A 20,448-nucleotide genomic window follows, 5' to 3' on the forward strand; every position below is an offset into this window, starting at 1 on the left:
AAAAGGGCTGCATCTAAACAGGAAGTGCTTATGATTAAGTTCTATTCATGGTTTTATTGTCTTTCGATAACAGTATCGAAAAAGACCACATTAAAATAGCTGTTCCACTCTTGTATTGTACATATTTTGCTGGTTTGCTGCTGTTTAGACAAAGCACAGAGTCTATCAGAAAAAGGGAGAAATTTCTGTCTGTGTCTATTCTGTTATCTTGACAGGGTTACTGCTGGGAACACTGATCAGACATGGGCCTCCTTTTTCCTTTACAGGATTTCCACAAAATTAGCTGGTGTAAAAATGACACAAGACCCCCCCTTTTCAGTACGTACTGTTAATACTAACACTTAGTAGAAAAGTAATAGTACAGTCTCTATCCATGATGTTGATGATGTTAATAAAAAAAAAAAGAGTATTTATATTAGTAACAGCCGAGGCTGAATTAATTTTAGTAGTTTTTTTTAGTTAAAAATGCCACTTTTGACTCTCTAAGTATAGTTTATATATTACAAACTTAAAATTATTTAGTGGTTCTGTTTTATATGATGTTTAAACATTTGAAAACACATTTAAATTTCACTGTGGATCCTGTCTGTCCAATAAGTAAGGACAAAATTATAGTGGGGCTACAGAATGATAAGTAACTGCACTTTTTATTAAAAAAAGGAATTATAAAATCCTAATTTCCCTCGGGATTAATAAAGTATTCTGATTATTCCACGGATAATTAACATCCGACTACCGTTGGTCCTTCGTCTTTACCTCTTTTGGACCTCCAGCTTGCCATACAAAAACAACAATGGCGTCTTCTGCGGATGTTCACGTCCGAATTTGCGCACAAGAAATTATCAAATATGATCTGGAAATTAAAGCTCTCATTCAGGTAAGGAGTGAAGAACGAGCGCCTTGTTTGTCCTTTCATCCTGAGCCATTTCTGAACCGTTGGTAACTCTGGAGAGCTGGCTGAACATGCGCACAACAGGTCTTCAAGTTGAGCTAAGAAGAAGCTAACGTTAACTTTCCGACAGTCAAAAGACACAAAACATTCTTGATTTTGTTTATTTTAATTAGGCAAAACAAATCATTCCTGAGACAGTTATAATACTTTTGAGTAATAAATCTCTAATTATTCAAATAACCGAGAGAAGAAAATGATCATTTATTATCAGATGTTATTTAAAAAAATATTTACGACGCACTCTTTGTTTAGTTCTGCGTTCGTGATATCCTAATTAGTAAGGGAAATTAAAATAAGTTAACAAATTGTTTTAGAAAATGTAAATAATATGAATATAAAAAATATGTGAAGTTTTTTTTTAATGGAGAAAAATGTGCTAAAATTTATACTGTATATCCTGAGCCAGATGGTGGAACGGCGGTAAGCTGAGGTGCAGAGACACCTGCCCTATCAAAAAGTGACCGCCAGTGTTTCTTTGTCTAATGTCTTTGGTTATATTGCTAAATAGCTCTAGTCAACAGGATTTAAAAATGGATTTCATATATAAAGTAATAAAAAATGACATATTTTGCAAGTATTTTTATGGTTCTACATTACATTGCAATCAATCAGGTCCTTTTGGCCATTTAAAGTATCTTTATACAGCTGTTATATTTGTATAGATTTCTGCTGCCCTCTTGGCCAGATCATCACTGACAGCTGATGTCCATTGGTGAGGGCCAGAATGTAGAACAACCACTAAATCTCTTTTCACCACAGCAGGCAATTACAGTGCCACATCCCCTACTTCCCCTTTCCCTCTCAAGACCCCGAGTTGCTTTGAACTCCACCACTTGGGGGCAGCAGCTTATGTGTAGTGGTAACACCATTTCTCAGCCACCTCACACTCTGCCGCAAACTGCTCCACTGCAAGCTGGAGGTCATTGCTCGATTCAACCACCAGAACCACATCAGCAAAAAGCAGAGATGAGATCCTGAGTCCACTGAATTTGACTGCCTCCACCTCTTGGCTGCACATAGAAACTGTCTTCCAAAAAAACTTGTGAACAGAATCAATGATAAAGGGGCAGAGCTGGTGGAATCCAGGATTCACAGGGAATGAGTCTGACTTGCTGCCAAGCTCTCAGTACACTGTGTACAATGACAAAACACTTTATAACAATGGACAGGATGTCTCATACTCCTAAAGCACAAGCTCCTTTGCTCACACAAAGATATGTGCATTTATGAATTCACATGATATATGTCTTACTCGATGTGATATAATTATAAAATATAACTAATACATTATATTTAACTCAATGTGTGTGTGTTGTCTGTAGGACATCAGGGATTGTCCAGGACCTCAGTCTGCTCTTGTGGAGCTCAATGCTCAGGTCAAAGAGAAATTCAACAAGCTGAGGCTCAGAATTCAGGTCAGGCCTCAGCTACACATCCACACGGTGCTGCATCTGACAGGGGTTTTTTTGTTTTGTTTTTTTGCTTAATATTGGATCTGTGTCATGTGATGCCATGATGTTGTTGTTTTTTTGTTTCTTCCAGGATCTGGAGCAGATGGCCAAAGAGCAGGACAAAGAGTCAGACAGTGTGGCCATCCAAACAGAGACCGAGAGCCAATGGAAGCAGATGCTGAGGTGTTTGGACACAGACGCACACAGACACATCTAAAAAAAAAATAAGCGTGTGCAGCACCAGTCATTTTATTTTCCCCTTGAATCACTTGCCTCGTGTCCCAGTGAACATGTTGTTGGTTTCTGTTTTGTTGCAATGATAATGTAAACTGGTAATGCAGACACAAGCGAGCACTTAAGATGGAAAAAAAATCTAAAACAGAAACTTTCAGTCTCAAAATTCTTTGCTTTTTCTTGTCTGTCTTGTCAGCAACCAGACAGCGTGGAGAAAAGCTAACCTGGCTTGTAAACTTGCCATAGACAACATGGAGAAGGACGAACTGCTGCATGGTGAGGAAAACCACAACACCAGACAGAGGTAAATATAGTTTCTGCCAAGGCTCTGCTAGAGAGCACTGTAATACGAAGACAGTTCAGTGTACCCCGAGTTTGTTTGCGTTATGTAGATTCCCGTACTTCTACACCTGGTTAGAGCTGCTGATATGCAGTCTGAACTTTGATCAGTGATTTTTGTATACCTGCAGCCAAACAGGAGGAAATTAATGTCACCTGTATTAATTTACCTGGTTTCTGTTTAGCTGTAAAAGGCTGATGGGGTATTATCGTTACCCTGCCGGGCAGAGGCATCATACACACCTTGAGAACAAGGCTGCTTAGGATTTTCAAACTGATACCATAATTTCTGTCAGTAACTTCTATCCTCTACTTCCTGTAGTTATTACCATTACACTGTTTTCTTTCTGTTTTTAAGCCCAGGCCACCAATAATATTTCTGTTTTACACAGATGTGTGTTTATGTTTATGGAGTGTTATCAGATGAATCGCAGTATGACAACTATGTCAAAACAACAGCTAATCTGATGTACACTGAAATACAGATACACTTGTTAACATCTGTAAAACTATCTTTTGTCTAATGTCTGTGGTTTAAAATGCTTTCATGAACGATTATTAAATAAGATTTTTTTTAATTGTTGCTTTTGGTAATTTGTGATTTAAAAAAATGATAAAAAACTGGCACAAATGAACCAAAAAAGATAAATGAATATAAAAATAGAGTGGCTAGTTGCACTGGTGGTAGAAACACAAGGTTCTAAATTACTTAATGAGAAAAAGATTCCTTCTAGTCTCCAATAAATCACTTTAATATAATCTAATAATAAATTAGACATGTCAGGACCCATCTGCAGTACTTCACCTGCTCTGCTCTGTGTGTGTGTTTTTGTCTCAGGAAAGCAACCAAGGAAAATTTAGTGGAAACCAGCAGCAACATCACAGAGAGTCTGATGTCTATCAGCAGGATGATGTCTGAACAGGTGAAGCAGAGTGAGGACACCATTGGCACTCTAGGTAAAAATCTAATTTTATGTTTCAGCCTCCTGTCCACATTCCCTAACCGATCCTCCTAAACCCTTAATGCCTTTAATTCTTCGTTCTCCTTATTCAGCCACCTCATCCAGGACGGTGCAGGAAACCAACGAGGAGTTTAAAAGCATGACAGGAACCATTCACCTGGGCAGGAAGCTCATCCTGAAGTACAACCGGCGGGAGCTGACAGACAAGCTGCTCATCTTCCTTGCACTAGCCCTCTTCTTTGCCACCGTCCTCTACATCCTCAAGAAACGTCTCTTCCCCTTCATTTAGTCGGCCGCCTGGGTCTGTTTTTCCTCAAGGACGTGGGGACTGGCTTGGAAGGAGTTACCACAGTGAATTGTAGGAGGTATGAAGTAGAAGCATGAACCACATGGACTCTTAGAAGCAGCACTGAAACTGGACTGTAGCACACAGAGGCGGCGTGAAGTGGGAACGTGTTACTTCTTACATATAATATGCAATATGAAGGGTTGGAAAATATCTGAAGCTCAAGATCCACTTCAGCAGTGAAAGGAGCAAAGTGAGTAAAACTGACATCCAGAGTTTCATAGAAAACATCAAGAAGCCACAGCCTGCCTCGAGTAGATATGGTTATACAATGCATTGTCAAAAGTTTGAACGCATGTTGCAAATGGTCACAGTTGAAGAAGGGATCTGCTGCTTTTTAGCCTTTTCCTTGATGCCTCACACTGCCTCCCTGGTGTTACAGTAAGGACTCTGTTATCTTAATGTGACCATTTCTATCATTCTGGATGATGGGTCTTTTTCAGAAAGCCTGAACTTGAGGAAATTCATGTGTTTACATTGAAATTTACATTAAATTGAAGTAAATACAGAGAGCATAAAGGTTCAGATGCTCATATTTGCCAAATTGTGTGCAGTTTTTGAAATGTTGATACCTTAAAGCACACTGTAGGTTTAATAATGCAATAAGACAGCATCTAAAGATCAGCAGCCTGTATGCTCATGTAATATCTCTTTGTACCCCTTCAGTCCAACGTAAAAGGAAGAAAAGGTAGTCTGTGATTCTGCCCTCATGTCAGTCATGTTGAAAGGTTGGGAGTCAGTGACTAAAGCAAGGGACCACTGGAGGCTTGTTTTAAGCCTCGATTGTGGCAAATAAACAAAATCCATCCAAAGAGGTGATCTGCGTGACAAAATGTTTCAGCTTATGCAAAATATTCACTTCCTCCAAGCAGAGGGCAACCTTATTTGAATTTAGCTGGAGCTTCACTTTTACACAGAGACAGGAAGAAAAGAGGGAGACAGAAAAGTGAGCAACATTGTAGGACTCCATCTACTCCTGTTGAGTCATGGTTTGTTTGTGCTGTAGTATCTTCTGACTTAAGCTGTAGAATTAAAGGCTGGTTAAGAGAAGAGAGGAAGAAAAACACAAAAAAAAAAAAAACAAAAAAACCCCACCAAACCCAAAGCGGGTTGCCCTCCTTGTGTCCAGTACCTTTAATTCAGAACTAGTCAGGGTTGCAAAAAAAAAAAAAAAAAAAAAGAAAAAAAAAATGCACCAACCTTTGTTTACTTTTTTGTTATAGAGTGAATGTGCTCAGGAGAGTTTTTTTTTTTTTGTTTACCTCATGCCTTCTTTCCAGACTACTGAACCAGTAATCCGATGAATGATTGTTGCCCTGAAGGTGTCAGATTGTGTGAATGTTGAACAAAAGCCCCGTGGGTTTGAGTTCATTTAAAAGTCTCAAGCACCAGCAGATGTCTTAAAACTCAAAATATCAGTTTTAACTGCAGTGCTGTTAAAAGACTTGTTCAACAGGATAGGACTGATTTAAATAACATACTTCTGTTTGTTCATCAGTATCACTTTATTTTAATAAAATTCAAATAACTGTTCACAGAGTTTGATCCATTGAAGAAAAAAAAATGATAACATTCTCAACACCAGAGGTCTGTATGAAATGTGAACATTAAAAATACATTTCTAACACATTGACCGATGAGTGCTTTCCTTTCTGCACACTGCGCCTCATCTGTTTCTCCATGGTACACAATATGACTTTCTCCATAAATACAAAAGCAGATTCATAACTCTGTTCCTAAAATGTTGTGATGCTGTGTAAAAGTTCAAATTGAGCAAATGTTTTTCATGAAACAGTAAAGTGTCCCAGTTTAAACACTTGGTATGTTTTCTATGTTCAATACTGAATAAAATATAATGCATTCTAATGTTATTTGGATTTTTCACAGCATCACAACTTTTTTGGAACTGGGCTTGTAAACAGGATACTGACTTTGAGCCATGAGCTACACTTTACCTACTGATTCCGTGTGTGTACACGTGTGTGCGTGCGTCTGCTGCTGAGCTGCAGTGGTCTACTGTGAGATTGAAGTGAGGTAGATAATTGTTCTTCCATCCTTAATGGAGCACAAATGCCCAGCAGATTGAATAAGTTATGATGCATTACTACACTGAATACTTTTAGCCACTACTGCTAGTATTATAGAATTGTGTACTCAGTTTCCATCCGTCTGTGGAAGAGTGACACTGGATTTCTCAGACACAACTGAATCTGGTTCAGTTGTGTCGTCTATATGACTGAGCCTGGGCCCATCCTCTGGTTTAGCAGTGATGGGCAATGGTGCACTGGTGGCTGGGGAAGTGCTTTGGTGGAGGGTATCTGATTGGCAGAGGGGGCAGTTTCCGGCAAAGCTGCTGCAAAGAGACCCCCAGTAATGCTCGCATTGTTCACGCAAACGGCGTCCGACCCACATCCTGACCTCATCTCCGCACTTCAGCAGGAAGTTTATCAGCTCCACGTATGGCCTGGCAGGATGAGAATACATCAGGGTCATCAATAAATACTTGGCTGTTTTGTCCAAATGTACATTTAGAAAAAATGTCACTTACAGGAAGTGCCAAAATCAATAGAACTGTCCCAGTTTTATTCATTTTTCTATTTGAGCAATTAATGACAATTTTGAATGCATTTATTTGTACACATCTATAAATCTATCGAAACGATAAAATTGTGGCTGTTAGTAGTTAATTTGTGTTTCTCACCCAGGGGGAAACATTAGGTGGAACTGCACCAGGTTTTCCACGGTGTCCATGTGATCCTGCAGTGCCAGGCAGAGCTGGTGTTTGGTGTAGCACTCCCTCTGAAGCACGCACACCATCTCCTTTATCGCCGAACACCGCCGGCTGATGCAGCTGAAACGCTGCCGCAGCCCCAACGCCATGCACCGCAATGTGTCCTTCACAAATGCTTTGCCCTGCGAGAAAAAAGGAGAACAGTGAGTGGACGATTACAGGGAAACATGATTTCCCCCCCCCACATAATGTTTTATTGCAACCATGTTTTTATTTCCAATAGTATTTTCTATCAGATTCAAAGACTTCTAGTTTTTGTATTCTATTATTGATTTATTATTTATGTCCATGTTTGATTTATCATCTTTTCAGTCATCTATAAAGTACTTTGAGTTGGTCTAAGTTCTATGAAAATGCTACGCAAACAAAACAAATAATTTGTGACAGCCTTAAATCAAGGCGTTTACCTGAAGTACTGTTTAGGAAATACAACCATTTTTATACACAGTCCTCAATTTTTAGAGGCTGAAAAGTAACAATTTTAAAATAAGGAATTTTTGTTTTTTTTGTTTTTTTTAAATAGTTTGATTAAAATGGTTTGTAGTCACCGACTGTGTGACGTCTAGAACCGTCGGACATCACCAGATGCTGCATTTCCTCCCTTCAGATGGCATGTTAGTCCTATACTGAAGCCACCTTCAATTTAAGCTCGTTTGTGGCTCTTTAATTTCAGTTTTATCGTCAGAGGCTGAAAACCTGCTGACTTGAAGAATATCCCATTTCTTTGCATTGAAGAACTCATGTGCCGAATTGCTAACGCGACAGCTATTGCAATACTTTTGTTAAATCCCTTGAATTAAAGCTAAAATCTGCACTTTAATGATTTGAAACCTGTAGTGGTGTCCAGAGACCAGAAAACCAAATGCTCTGTGAAAAACATTAGTTTTTGCTGGGTTGCTGTATGATCTTTACCTCACAATATAAAGTGCCTCAAGGCAACTGTCTTTGTTATTTGGTGCCATGTAAATAGAACTGTATTGAAAAATAACTTATGACTTACAGAGAAGGGGTGAGGTTAAATAAATGTCCACTTCTTCACACTCCTTTTTGAGTATGTAAACTAAATATCTTGTAATGCATTTCACTTCATTTTTGTATACTTTAAAAGGAATATTTTTCCTAAATTACATTCTGTACACTGTTGGCAGTTCTAACAGACGCTTGGGGTAGGCTCTAAAAGCCAGACTATCCTCATCCACTTTTACAGCAGAGAGTGAGAGAAAACAAAAAACCAAACCACAACATGTTGACAGCCTGGCACAAAAACAGTTTGACCTCTGTGGATGCTCTATATGGATCTTCATGACCGCTGGTGAACTCTCCCAATCGTCAGTGTATTTGTCCAACTGCTCAACTGGAGTAAGGTCATTTGGTGCTGCTAGCGCATTAGTACAGTATGTGAGGAAAAAACAAAGTAAGATATAATAAGAGGGTGGCTGTGCATGTACAAAGACAAATTTGAATCTGCGAGTTAAGCAGTGAAGAAAAAAAAAAGCCAACATGTGGCGCTGACCTAAACAAATTTCAGATTGTCATCTATATCCTCAACAAGTGCCCCAGCAATAAGTGGTGCACACTAAGAGAATGGTAAAGGCCTAAATGCTTGACCCCTACATTGAGGGGATCCGGTGGCTCTGTAATGCTGTGGGGGGCTTTTTGCTGGCACGTATTGGGTCTTAGGGGATCTGCAAATCTCTACAAAGTTCTTCTGGGTGATCATCTTTATCATGTTATGAAACATTTCTACCCCAATGGGAAGAAGCACTGAACAAGTTTCCTGCAACACTATCCTTTAATCCACGACCATCCGTATCAGGTACATTCACTCAGAGATCCTCAAAGAACATCATCTTCTGTTTCTGCTCAAACTGGGGACACATTAGGCCTGCATCATTTTCTCATACATTTCTATTCTAGTAATGTGGACAGGATGTTCCTGTTCTCTCCTTTCACTTCCCCTCTCACGCTGTGCTGTAACTGTGCTGCCATGCATAACGATACACTGCTTCTTATACAACAAGCATTCCTCACAAATGACCGCAATGATGGAAGGGATTAAATGAAATAAAAACACGCATCCAGATATGCCTTCTCCAACCCTGCCCAGGCAACTTCTGAACTTCCCCTCAGCCTGTCAGTTAGTGCCCCACAGGTGTAACGACACGACTTAATGAGTTTGAATGAATGTGAGACACACTGGCTTATCCTCACCTGCGAGTCGTAGTGTCCAGCGTTGTGCAGCAGAGTAAGACATATGTGGTCCAGCCCTCGGATTTCACAGGAGTTGTTGCTGAAACACTGAAACATCCCACAGCCAACATCAGCTGAATTCACCATGCAACTCTGGAGCTCCACTACGAGACAGTGAGAGATCAGCATTAACTTTCCAGGTTAATGTGCCAAATAATATTATAATATTAAAAACAATACACATCCACTGTCAAGCCTCAGACCTTTGGCCTTCACTTTTCAGAAATTAGTATCATGCCATACTGCAAATTTTTCATATCAAGCCAACACAAAGGAAATGCAGGGCCAGTAATAATAATACTTTTAACTTAAACAGGCAGCTTATGTAGGGGAGAGGAGTGTCATGATTTAGTAGATGAATCATCCTCCATTTGCAAATTCTGATCACATTTTAATGACCGCTAAATTATTGTGTTTTTGTTTACTTCCCACAATAATTAACAAACAAAGCACACCTTTCAGCTTTTCATATATTTTGACACTCATGTTTTTGGAGAGGTATACATTTTTCCATTTCCAAAACAAAAATAATGTATTAAAAACAATTCACTGGGCTACATACTGAACTTAAGATAGAAGTATCGAGCCTGTCGAGCTAATATGGATCCTCAACTCTATCAGAAACCCATCTGTAAGTGTATGGAATGTAAATATGAGGATTTAGACATTTAAATGTTAGATAGTACTTTTTGATCAGCTTTCCTTACAGATTAGACACAAAAGCACAACCAGAATTCATACATAAGGCACACTGTCGATTTTTGAGAAAATGAAAGGATTTTAGTGAAAGGTTACATAGTCTGGAAAATACAGCGAGTTATGTAAGGTAGTTTGTTTCGGGCCAGGAGACAGCACAGTTTCACACACTCTTCATTTTGCACTTTATGGCGCTGTTGTAAATTGTGAAAATACTAGTGCTAGTTGCACGGCGTCAACACGTTAACGAGGTAACCGCTAACGCTAACCGCAACGCTAACGCGTTGACGCCGTGCAGCCCCACGCACGGGGCGATCCGCGGTAACTCGTTAACGGAGACTTGTCGCGTTAATACAGTTATGGCGTTAACCTCATTTTAACGAGTGTAACGCTGCAGCACCAAAATAGTAATCTCCAAATTTTCTCTTTTTACCGACCAGCGCCTCTTTGATAGCTGCCGCGTCCATCTTGTCGTTAGCTGCAGGTGAAGCGATGGGGGAGGGGGAGTTGTGTTCAGTGAAGGAGAGGCCGAGGCCGAGTAACACGTAGAGAGAAAAGAGACAAACTTGCGGTTCCATGAGTATTATAACGTAACAGTCTATATCTATATAAACGATAGAGTCACATATCTTATCTCGTATAAAAATATATCGATATATTTTTAAAAAACTCGACATATCGCCCAGTCCTAGCTAGAAGCATACTTTAGCGGCTAAAATTAAGTGGCAAGCCGTCTTGGCTTTATGAATATGAGCTACAAGCATACTCTGATGGGCAAAGTTAAGTGGCAAACAGTCATACTAACTTAACTTTGTGCTGGAATTACTATGACAGCAGAAATGTGCATAAACTACTTACGGTAAGACGTGTTGCCAAAGTAGGATGTTTGTCAGAACACCGGGAAAGGGATACAGAGGGAATGTGCATGGACAGGGTCGAACCACCGGAGTCGCGCATTGAATTACAGTCACCAACAGCACAGGAGGTTAGAGAGGCGCGCACGGCCAACAGGTTGTCTTACAATGAGATTAAATGCGCAATAAGGGGGAGAAAAAAAAAAAAAAAAAAGTAGCACCCCTCAAGCTCTTTTTTTTTTTTTTTTAGGGCCAACAAGGGCCTCGGGCATGTAAAGTTTTCTTCAAAATGCAGTTTCCGACGCTTAAATGCGACCGTTACACGACCTGTGAAAACTTGCACGTGGCGGCTCACCTGTGCTCTGCAAAGAGATGCGCCTCCTCATCTGGCTCACTTCTTGCTCCAGAACATCATGCTGGTCGTTGGTCAGCACATGACACACCAGCAGCAGAAAAAACACAGTGGAGACAGCGGACGCGTTCACCGGCATGGCTGAGGTCGAGTCAGCGTATGTGCGGTGCTCGTTTCTTCTCTTGGTAGAAGTTCGCGCAGCTAGAGCTCGAAACCTTTGAATAACTTTACTCTGTGACTAGGAGATCGAGTCTATATATATATGTAGAGCCGCAGGAGACCGGCGCGTTCACGAAGGCTGGAGCTTGGGTCTCCACCAATCACAGCCTAGCGCCGTGACCGCGCAGCACTTGCGCAGCTGAAGGTTTTTCATTGATGAGAGTAAAAGAGGAACCTCCACCCCCTCACCCCAGCAGAAGATCCATGAATTTGAAAACAAAAAGAGACAAGTAGTGATTTCGGGTTTTTTTTTTTTTTTGTTTCTTGGTAAAAAAAAAAAAACACGAAGAAGGACCCACGGAGGACAGAAATGGGGTCAAGCAGAAATGGGAAGGATCACGTTGAGCGAACACAGAAAAGAAAGTGAATCCCATTCCCATCAGCTCTCCCCAGAAGTGAAAATGTTCTTATAGAGGCCGCTTGTTCCTCCAGAGTCTGCGGGGGTGTGTTTGACGGCTTGCAGCTGCTTTCTTGGCGAGGCGCAGAGGCGTGCGATGAGGAACGTGTCAGACGCGCCCGGACTGCAGCACATGGGAAGAGCACCGCGTTTTTCCAACTGTGAGGAAATCCTACAGTTTTCCTACATCATATTAGCGTGAAACAACTTCTGCGTAAACACGCAGCATTTTTATACTAAACATCCAGGAACACTTTCACACGCGAAATACTTAATCTTTTATAGATCTCTCAAAAGGCACTAAGAAGCAGCGCAGGTAGTATGACCCGTTGTCCATGAGGACTGCTGCTGAGACTGCACAGCAGCCCACTCCGCTTTTTGAGACATTGTCCCACATTGTGATGTGCTGATCTATGGCTACATCTTTACTGACAACCAAAGAAAATGAGCAAACAGAAGTAGAAGTACCAGTGCACTGCAATAACTTGTAAAGTAACAGTTTTAGAAGTTCTTTTAATAGAAAGTGAAAATATAGATGTGCACAAAAGAGCTATTGCATAGCCTCCATTTACATTCCCAAGACTTCAAGTCAAAACTGATCTAAAGTAAAATATAGTAGCTATAGTTAATTCTCCTTCACATCTTTGATACTAAACCTATAACCTGCACAGTTTGTGCATGTTAGGAATATCAGACCACCTTCCAGTAATCGCTCCATATTATTTCACCCTAATGTCACCAAAGAGACTACTGGAGCTGGAGGCAATATTTAATGATTAATTTGAGAATACTTAGATATTTATCTGTGTGAGACTTAGTTACATATTCAAGTGTTGTTGCCACCTATTATCAAGTTTTTTGTTTGCTTCCCGTGAACAACTGGCCAATCAAAATTGGGTCAGCAGAGACTCAACTAATGTTTGATCAACTATTAAAGAACAACTTCAACTTTTTAACACCTGTCAGCCTAGAAGAAGCAACTTTTGAAACTTAGGGAACAAAATAACTGGGTTTGCATCAGAGGTTAGTGAGGGCGGTCTCTGCCTATGCAGTCACCCTTGGAAAAACCCACCAAATATTCAACTTGAGGTCAAACCACAACTTTATTGAGATAAACTAAGGTGTCTAGACTTTACATTAAGAGAACAGGCAAGGTCGTCAAATGTCATTTTGACATTGGGGAAAGAGTTAAAGAGAAATAAATCCACCAGCACTATCTGATATCAGTTAGAAAATAGCGCCAGTGCTCATATCATGTAAAATCACTCAATATAGCCAGACCCCCTTTAACACTTTATACCAACAGTAACCATAAGCTCGTGTTATTTGAGCAGGAAGGTGGAGGAGAAGCCAAAAAACCCCCAACGTGTAACAGAAAACCTGAAAAGCTGAATACATACATGAATAGCCTGTCATTCACAGCAGTCATGCCCTTACTTTTAAGCCTTGATACAATTTAAAGAAGTGAGTTTTAGCTGCACACGAACCTGCAGAGTTAACAGACGTGAACCAGTCAGAGTAACTGCAGTGGCACCTTTGCATATGCATGTTTAGGAATGTGTACAGCTCTCTCCTTTTACATTTATTTTTGCAAAAACTTTCAGCTGTCAGGACAGATTTTTTTCCTGCAAAATCATCGTGGCCAAATAGATTCGCAATAATTGTAGTAAAGATTAATACTACAATATAAAAATGGATATGGATGGATATCAGGAAATCAGGGAGAACCTGTGCAGTCCTGTGTGGATGCAATTTGGTCTAAAATTTGTTGGACAAAGGAAATTATTGTAGTTTTTATTTACAGTGGCTTGCAAAAGTATTCGGCCCCCTTGAACTTTTCCACATTTGGTCACATTACAGCCACAAACATGAATCAATTTTATTGGAATTCCACGTGAAAGACCAACACAAAGTGGTGTACACGTGAGAAGTGGAACGAAAATCATACATGATTCCGAACATTTTTTTTTACAAATAAATAACTGAAAAGTGGGGTGTGCGTAATTATTCAGCCCCCTTTGGTCTGAGTGCAGTCAGTTGCCCACAGACATTGCCTGATGAGTGCTAATGACTAAATAGAGTGCACCTGTGTGTAATCTAATGTCAGTACAAGTACAGCTGCTCTGTGACGGCCTCAGAGGTTGTCTAAGAGAATATTGGGAGCAACAACACCATGAAGTCCAAAGAACACACCAGACTTTTCAATTGTTTGCCAACTGCCAATACAACTTTAAGAAAGAAACACACCAGACAGGTCAGGGATAAAGTTATTGAGAAATTCAAAGCAGGCTTAGGCTACAAACAGATTTCCCAAGCCTTGAATATCCCACGGAGCGCTGTTCAAGCGATCATTCAGAGAAATGGAAGGAGTATGACACAACTGTAAACCTACCAAGACAAGGCCGTCCACCTAAACTCACAGGCCGAACAAGGAGAGCGCTGATCAGAAATGCAGCCAAGAGGCCCATGGTGACTCTGAACGAGCTGCAGAGATCTACAGCTCAGGTGGGGGAATCTGTCCATAGGACAACTATTAGTCGTGCACTGCACAAAGTTGGCCTTTATGGAAGAGTGGCAAGAAGAAAGCAGTTAACAGAAAACCATAAAAAGTCCCATTTGCAGTTTGCCACAAGCCATGTGGGGGACACAGCAGACATGTGGACGAAGGTGCTCTGGTCAGATGAAACCAAAATGCAAAACGCTATGTGTGGCAGAAAACTAACACTGCACATCACTCTGAACACACCATCCCCACTCTCAAATATGGTGGTGGCAGCATCACGCTCTGGGGGTACTTCTCTTCAGCAGGGACAGGGAAGCTGGTCAGAGTTGATGGGAAGATGGAATATAGATTGTTACGAGTTCAAAATTGGGGATGGAGACAAGAGAAAAAACCACAATAACAACACTGGTCCGGCCGGGTTGAGTCAAACGATGATTTTAATAGTCACACGCGTGGGAGATGGACACTGTATGCAGACAGCCTCAGATCTCAAAATGGTGGAGCATTAATCAAACTCTTATAGCCTCTGGTGCCCCCACCTTATCATAAAAGCCTAAACATTCACATGCTTTTCTCTCACACGGCGCCTAAGCTACGACCTTGGCTCCCCGTTTATCTGCTCCTGCTGAGATGGGGCAGAAAACTCCAGCATGTTCCGTTCTCTTCTAATCAGACAAATAAGGCGATGACTTTCTGCAAACAGTATTTCTTATAACATCATAAAACAATATCATTCATCCACAATAAATCAGCAGTCTAATGTAATGCAAATCAGTTTAACTAATGCAATAGCTACCAGCTTCTTCTAATCCAGGAGAATAATGCCAACTAAAACTACATAATAATTCACAACCTTTAATTAGGGGTCTAACATGGCATAAAATAATATTATAATTTTACACTCCCCCTGATGAGCTCGTTAGAATAATGAGCTCACCAACACCCTATAATCCAGTATGGCCGGGTAATTTTACAAGATGGAGCCAAATACAGGGAATCTTGGAAGAAAACCTCTTGGAGTCTGCAAAAGACTTGAGACTGGGGCGGAGGTTCACCTTCCAGTAGGACAACGATCCTAAACATAAAGCCAGGGCAACAATGGAATGGTTTAAAACAAAACACATCCATGTGTTAGAATGGCCCAGTCAAAGTCCAGATCTAAATCCAATCGAGAATCTGTGGCAAGATCTGAAAACTGCTGTTCACAAACGCTGTCCATCTAATCTGACTGAGCTGAGCTGGAGCTGTTTTGCAAAGAAGAATGGGCAAGAATTTCAGTCTGTAGATGTGCAAATCTGGTAGAGACAAACCCTAAAAGACTGGCAGCTGTAATTGCAGCAAAAGGTGGTTCTACAAAGTATTGACTCAGGGGGATGAATAATTACGCACACCCCACTTTTCAGTTATTTATTTGTAAAAAATGTTTGGAATCATGTATGATTTTCGTTCCACTTCTCATGTGTACACCACTTTGCGTTGGTCTTTCACGTGGAATTGCAACTTTAATTTAAGCAGTTTAACAAAAGTATTTCATTAACTGTTTAGGAACTATGAATATTTTATTACACAGTCAGCCATTCCAGAGGCTCAAAAGTAATCATACAGACATACAAACATAACTGGATTGTTTTAAAAGGTTGTTTGAAAATCATTTGCAGTCATTCTCTCCCTAAAGTCTACATCCAACGGACCAATGTCTTTGTGAAACAAATTATGGACCTAACTGTACGCGCCCACTCATGTGTGTCCGTGCTATGAGCCATAATTTATATTTCTTGTTAAAATATTAAGCAATGAAATTAATTCCTAAAAAAAAAAAAAATCAGATGGTACATTTTGAATAAAGACCAGCCTCCGATGTCGTGTTTTTCTCTCCTCATCTTGCACTCTATTTGTTGTGGTTAAATGTTTTGACTCGTGTCTTGGAGTTTCATCAGAGTCTCCATACGAGCTAAACAAATACCTCATCTCTACTCTCACTCTACTGCTCAACTAGTGGCAGCTTAGCTTCATCTTCACTGCATTCAAGTGGCCTTCAGCAAGACTGACTGAGAAACATTGTGTGTGCGCAGCAGGAGGTCAAGGAAAAAAGGACAGAACATGTTTGTGTGTGTGTGTGTTCATGCAGGGGCCCAGTATAGGAAGACATCCTCTCACACGGGGTAATATTTGGACGTTTGAAGACTATTTTCATAACTTTTCAAGCTGATTCAGCCTCCCACAGCTTGTGGTGACCACCTACACAATGACCCTTCACTGCCAACAACAAACATGCACACTCGCATGTTCAAAACAACACCAGTGCACACACATCGCTGTGCAAATAGTATGTATGCAGGGCCTTCTTGTTCTCATGACCCATGCATTGGGGTGGCTGTAGCTCAGGTGGCAGAGCAGGTCAGCCACTAATCAGAAGGTCGGTGGTTCAATCCCAGGCTGCCTCCTGACTGCATGCCAAATACTAACCCCATGTTTGCCTACTGGTGGTGGTCAGAGGGCCTGGTGGCGCCAGTGTCCGGCAGCCTCGCCTCTGTCAGTGCGCCCCAGGGCAGCTGTGGCTACAATGTAGCTTGCCATCGCCTGTGTGTGAATGGGTGAATGGCTGAATGTAGTGTGAAGCGCTTGGGGGTCCTTAGGGACTAGAAAAGTGCTATACAAATGCAGGACATTTACCATGATAAACACGATACATGTCTGCCTCAGACTCACTACTAGATGTAAGATGTTTATGTATGTGTTTTGTACAATAGGTTACAAAACTTGGACAACTTCAGGGATGATATAACTGGTTTTAAATGTCCCAAACCACAATGACTGCATTTTTTTTTAATTTATGTCACTAATGTAGCCATAATATAATTCAATAAAGTCATATTTTCAGCCAAAGCTTTTATTTTTAATCATTATTGTTTCATCAAAACACCTTAAAGTGAGGTTAGATGTTCCAGTTAGCTCTACATCTCTGTCGTGTTTATCTTCTTTTGCTTTGATTTCTGCTAGATATCAATAAGTAAACATGTTTTTTTTTATGATTCAGTTGAACATCTATAGATGATCACACGTATCACAAGTACTGTATTGATAGACAGGAGGATAGCGGAGGATGACCAATGGATCTTACACAGTGCAAACATACACACGGTGCAAGCGTGTGGATCAGTCACCTGCCGAAAACAAGGAGTAAAATCAATAATATTAGCCGCAGTGACACACAAACACACACACACTAAGCCGACTGACTGACTTTAGGATTAAAGCCAGAGTTCATCGAGGATTTCAGAGTGACGGGGCTTCTCTTCAATGAAAACTGTAAGCACAAGAATCCCAGAGGAAGGGACACTGCTGCATAAACTTGGATGCTGATGATGCACATGACAAAAAAACATATTTGAGTTCTTTTTCAATTTTTGCTCCTATAGTTTTGATGGTGTTTTTCCAGTACAGAATAACCATTCATGGTTTATGTATGTACCACACATACACTGCTGCATTTTTTGGCAATGATTTTCAATTAACACAACCGAGTAGCAGTTTAAATGTTGGGAATGGTGACAACCCGTGCACAGAAGACTATAGTGGACAAAAATATATTCGATACATAGTGGTTTAGGACTCCCATAGAAGGAATTGGAAACAGTTTCGGTAAATGGTAGGTGGATTAGTTCTTATATAGCACTTTTCTATTCTACCTGAGCACTGAAAGCGCTGTCCAGGGAGAGTTTTAAAGCTACAGTTTAGAAAAGTTCAGTAACTGTCATGTGTTTGAATATCGTTTAATTCCTGAGTCTGTTCAAGGAAACCCTGAAACATTAAGCAGTTGAGGACGTTCCCAAGGACGTCACAGTCTGACGTTTAACATTGAGAATAAAAAGATGTTGCCTCCCCGGGGATACTCACCACTATACTAACGAGGAAGGTGTCTTCGGTCTCGTATGTTGCAGTACCGATCGTGACTCAACTATGTCCACAGTGGGATAGTATTGCCGTTTCCCCGTTTTGATACGTTAAGTTGTGCACGCCTGTAATGTATATCAGGTTTTACGTGCAAATAATAGCGGACAGAGATTATAATGACTAGAATCCTCAACGCAAAGTTCTCTATCGTCAACGAAAGAGACAAAACCTCTTCCAAAACAACCATAATGAACGTATCATATATAAACTACAACAGCGCCAGAAGACTATAGTGGACAAAAATATATTACATCCGTAGTGGTTTAGGACTCCCATAGAGAAGGAATTGGAAACAGTTTCGGTAAATGGTAGATAGATTCGTTTTTGTAAAGCACTTTTCTATTCTACCTGAGCACTGAAAGCGCTTTCCAGGGAGAGTTTTGAAGCTACAGTTACAAAAGTTCAGTAACTGTGATGTCGGGTACACCATGTACCTGATCAAAGATCTCCAGAAGCAAGAGGCTGCAGGGACCTCTGTGGAAGAAGGGCATGGCAACGAGAGTTTCCTTTCATTTGTACAGTATACCTTCAGCTTTACAGAGTTAAAGACTCTTCTGGACTAGGAGACCAGCAGAGTGAGTGATGCAGCAGAAGCCTCTGAGGATGATCAGCTGGTTGGCTTTGGTTCACGAGCCAAGAGCACCTGGAAGGAGATTTGGGACGGCAGAGGTGACGGCTATGCAGACTTTATCATGAGGAAGAGCTGCAGTCAAGGAACATGGATGCATAAGCTGCAGCAGTAACTGTGGAAAAAGCAGCAGTCTGCGCCTGCTACTACAAATGCCCCAACTAAACAACCTCTTGGTAAGTTGTTTTAATAATATTTTAATAACATTGTTGACGTGAAATATAAATTCAGTACATATTTGTCTAATTGTTGCTAATTTGTCTAATTGTATCCTCATCCATCCCTGTGATGGATGAGGATAAAGACCTGGAGGATGCAATGCTGAGCATCTCACCTGTAAAACTACACATACAGAGCTGTAAGTACTGCGTTATTACTAAATGTCAGAAGTGATAATGGCTAAGTCTGTTTCTGTCTCATATGCCTCTGTCCTCTGTCTCTGCATAACTAGTCGCTGTGCCAGCAGCAGCAGGGTCCACACCCAGAGGATCTTCAGGAGCAAACAAAGGTTTTCAAATGAAAGGTTTCAGAACTGGAGTAAAATAGTTTTACATGAATTACTCTGCAAAGCTGAGCCTGAACGTGAACTTTTATATATTGTCTTGTTCTTGTTTTTGTGTGTTCTGGCCATGTTCCTGCAATGTTCCTCTAATAGTATAGTTGTATACTGGCTGTATGGTGGAAGAAAACAGTTGATATTGTACATGAGACAGTTTTGTTCTAGTTGTGAATGTTTCTTTTGTTTATATAAATAAAAACTGATTGTAAATATAAAAGTGTAAATAAATAGTTTTCTGCAAAAATATCAACACAGTTTTCTTCTTAGAGTTCACCTATATGTTTATATATCTGTGTGTGCTCACCATCAGGTAATCAGTTTTAATAAATTGTGAGTGCTGGCCTTAAAGCTTACATACTATTTCTAATTCACTTCATGTAATGTTAACAAGCCATCCTTTCTCTAGAGGGGTCTCACAGCTTTTATCTTCATAATCTTTCTGTTTTCATTTATATTATTAGAAACATGACTGCTGTCTTTTATCTGTGTGACTGTACAGCCTGTTTCAGACTTGACAACCACACAATGTCTGAAGTTATCTTTAATGAATGCAGCACACAGCTGGAGCCATAGCTGGACTGGCCATCGGGCATACCGGGCATTTGCCCGGTGGGCCGCTGGTGATTTTTTGTTTTTATGGGCCGATGGATTTTTTTTTTTTCCTTTTTTTTTTAGGAAGGGTCTATATAATGAAAGGTGTTGGATTGGCCAGTTGGTCATGATCGACTCTGGGCTGGACCAATTACAGCCGAGGAGGCCGGATGCGCCTGCCCCCTTGTTTAGCAATCACGTGATTTTCGCGCATTGCATGCCGGGAACTCGTGGCAAAACAAACCAAGTACCGCATCAAATGCAAGCATTTGCAGTACCGCAAAACGTTCATTCTCCGGTTCCAATATCTTCTTGTTTTTTCTTTGCCGCACAAAAAAGGAATGTACAAAACAAAAGGAGAACAATGCCG

General features: G+C 40.6%; 2 protein-coding genes across 3 annotated transcripts; one reads left to right on the forward strand and one right to left on the reverse strand.

Annotated features, from left to right (window-relative positions):
- The first annotated feature begins 748 nt into the window (after positions 1-748).
- On the forward strand, positions 749-4,227 carry bnip1b (BCL2 interacting protein 1b). The gene is made up of 6 exons (XM_040032065.1): positions 749-877; positions 2,275-2,367; positions 2,495-2,586; positions 2,834-2,941; positions 3,815-3,933; positions 4,031-4,227. The coding sequence occupies exons 1-6, from the start codon at positions 794-796 to the stop codon at positions 4,225-4,227; spliced, it is 693 nt and encodes a 230-aa protein (XP_039887999.1). The 5' UTR covers positions 749-793.
- A 1,570-nt stretch (positions 4,228-5,797) lies between these two features.
- On the reverse strand, positions 5,798-11,983 carry LOC120733712 (stanniocalcin-2-like). Of its 2 annotated transcripts, XM_040032064.1 has the most exons (5): positions 11,977-11,983; positions 11,231-11,428; positions 9,287-9,429; positions 6,986-7,197; positions 5,798-6,748 (listed from the first exon to the last, which is right to left on the reverse strand). In XM_040032064.1, the coding sequence occupies exons 2-5, from the start codon at positions 11,364-11,366 to the stop codon at positions 6,439-6,441; spliced, it is 801 nt and encodes a 266-aa protein (XP_039887998.1). In that variant the 5' UTR covers positions 11,367-11,428; positions 11,977-11,983; the 3' UTR covers positions 5,798-6,438. The 2 variants fall into 2 exon arrangements, with proteins under 2 accessions (XP_039887998.1, XP_039887997.1); XM_040032063.1 differs by lacking the exon at positions 11,977-11,983 and having other exon boundaries at positions 11,231-11,442.
- Positions 11,984-20,448: the final 8,465 nt, after the last annotated feature.

This window comes from Simochromis diagramma, unplaced genomic scaffold, assembly GCF_900408965.1.
Source record: "Simochromis diagramma unplaced genomic scaffold, fSimDia1.1 OVJJ01000216.1, whole genome shotgun sequence".
NCBI lineage: Eukaryota > Metazoa > Chordata > Actinopteri > Cichliformes > Cichlidae > Simochromis > Simochromis diagramma.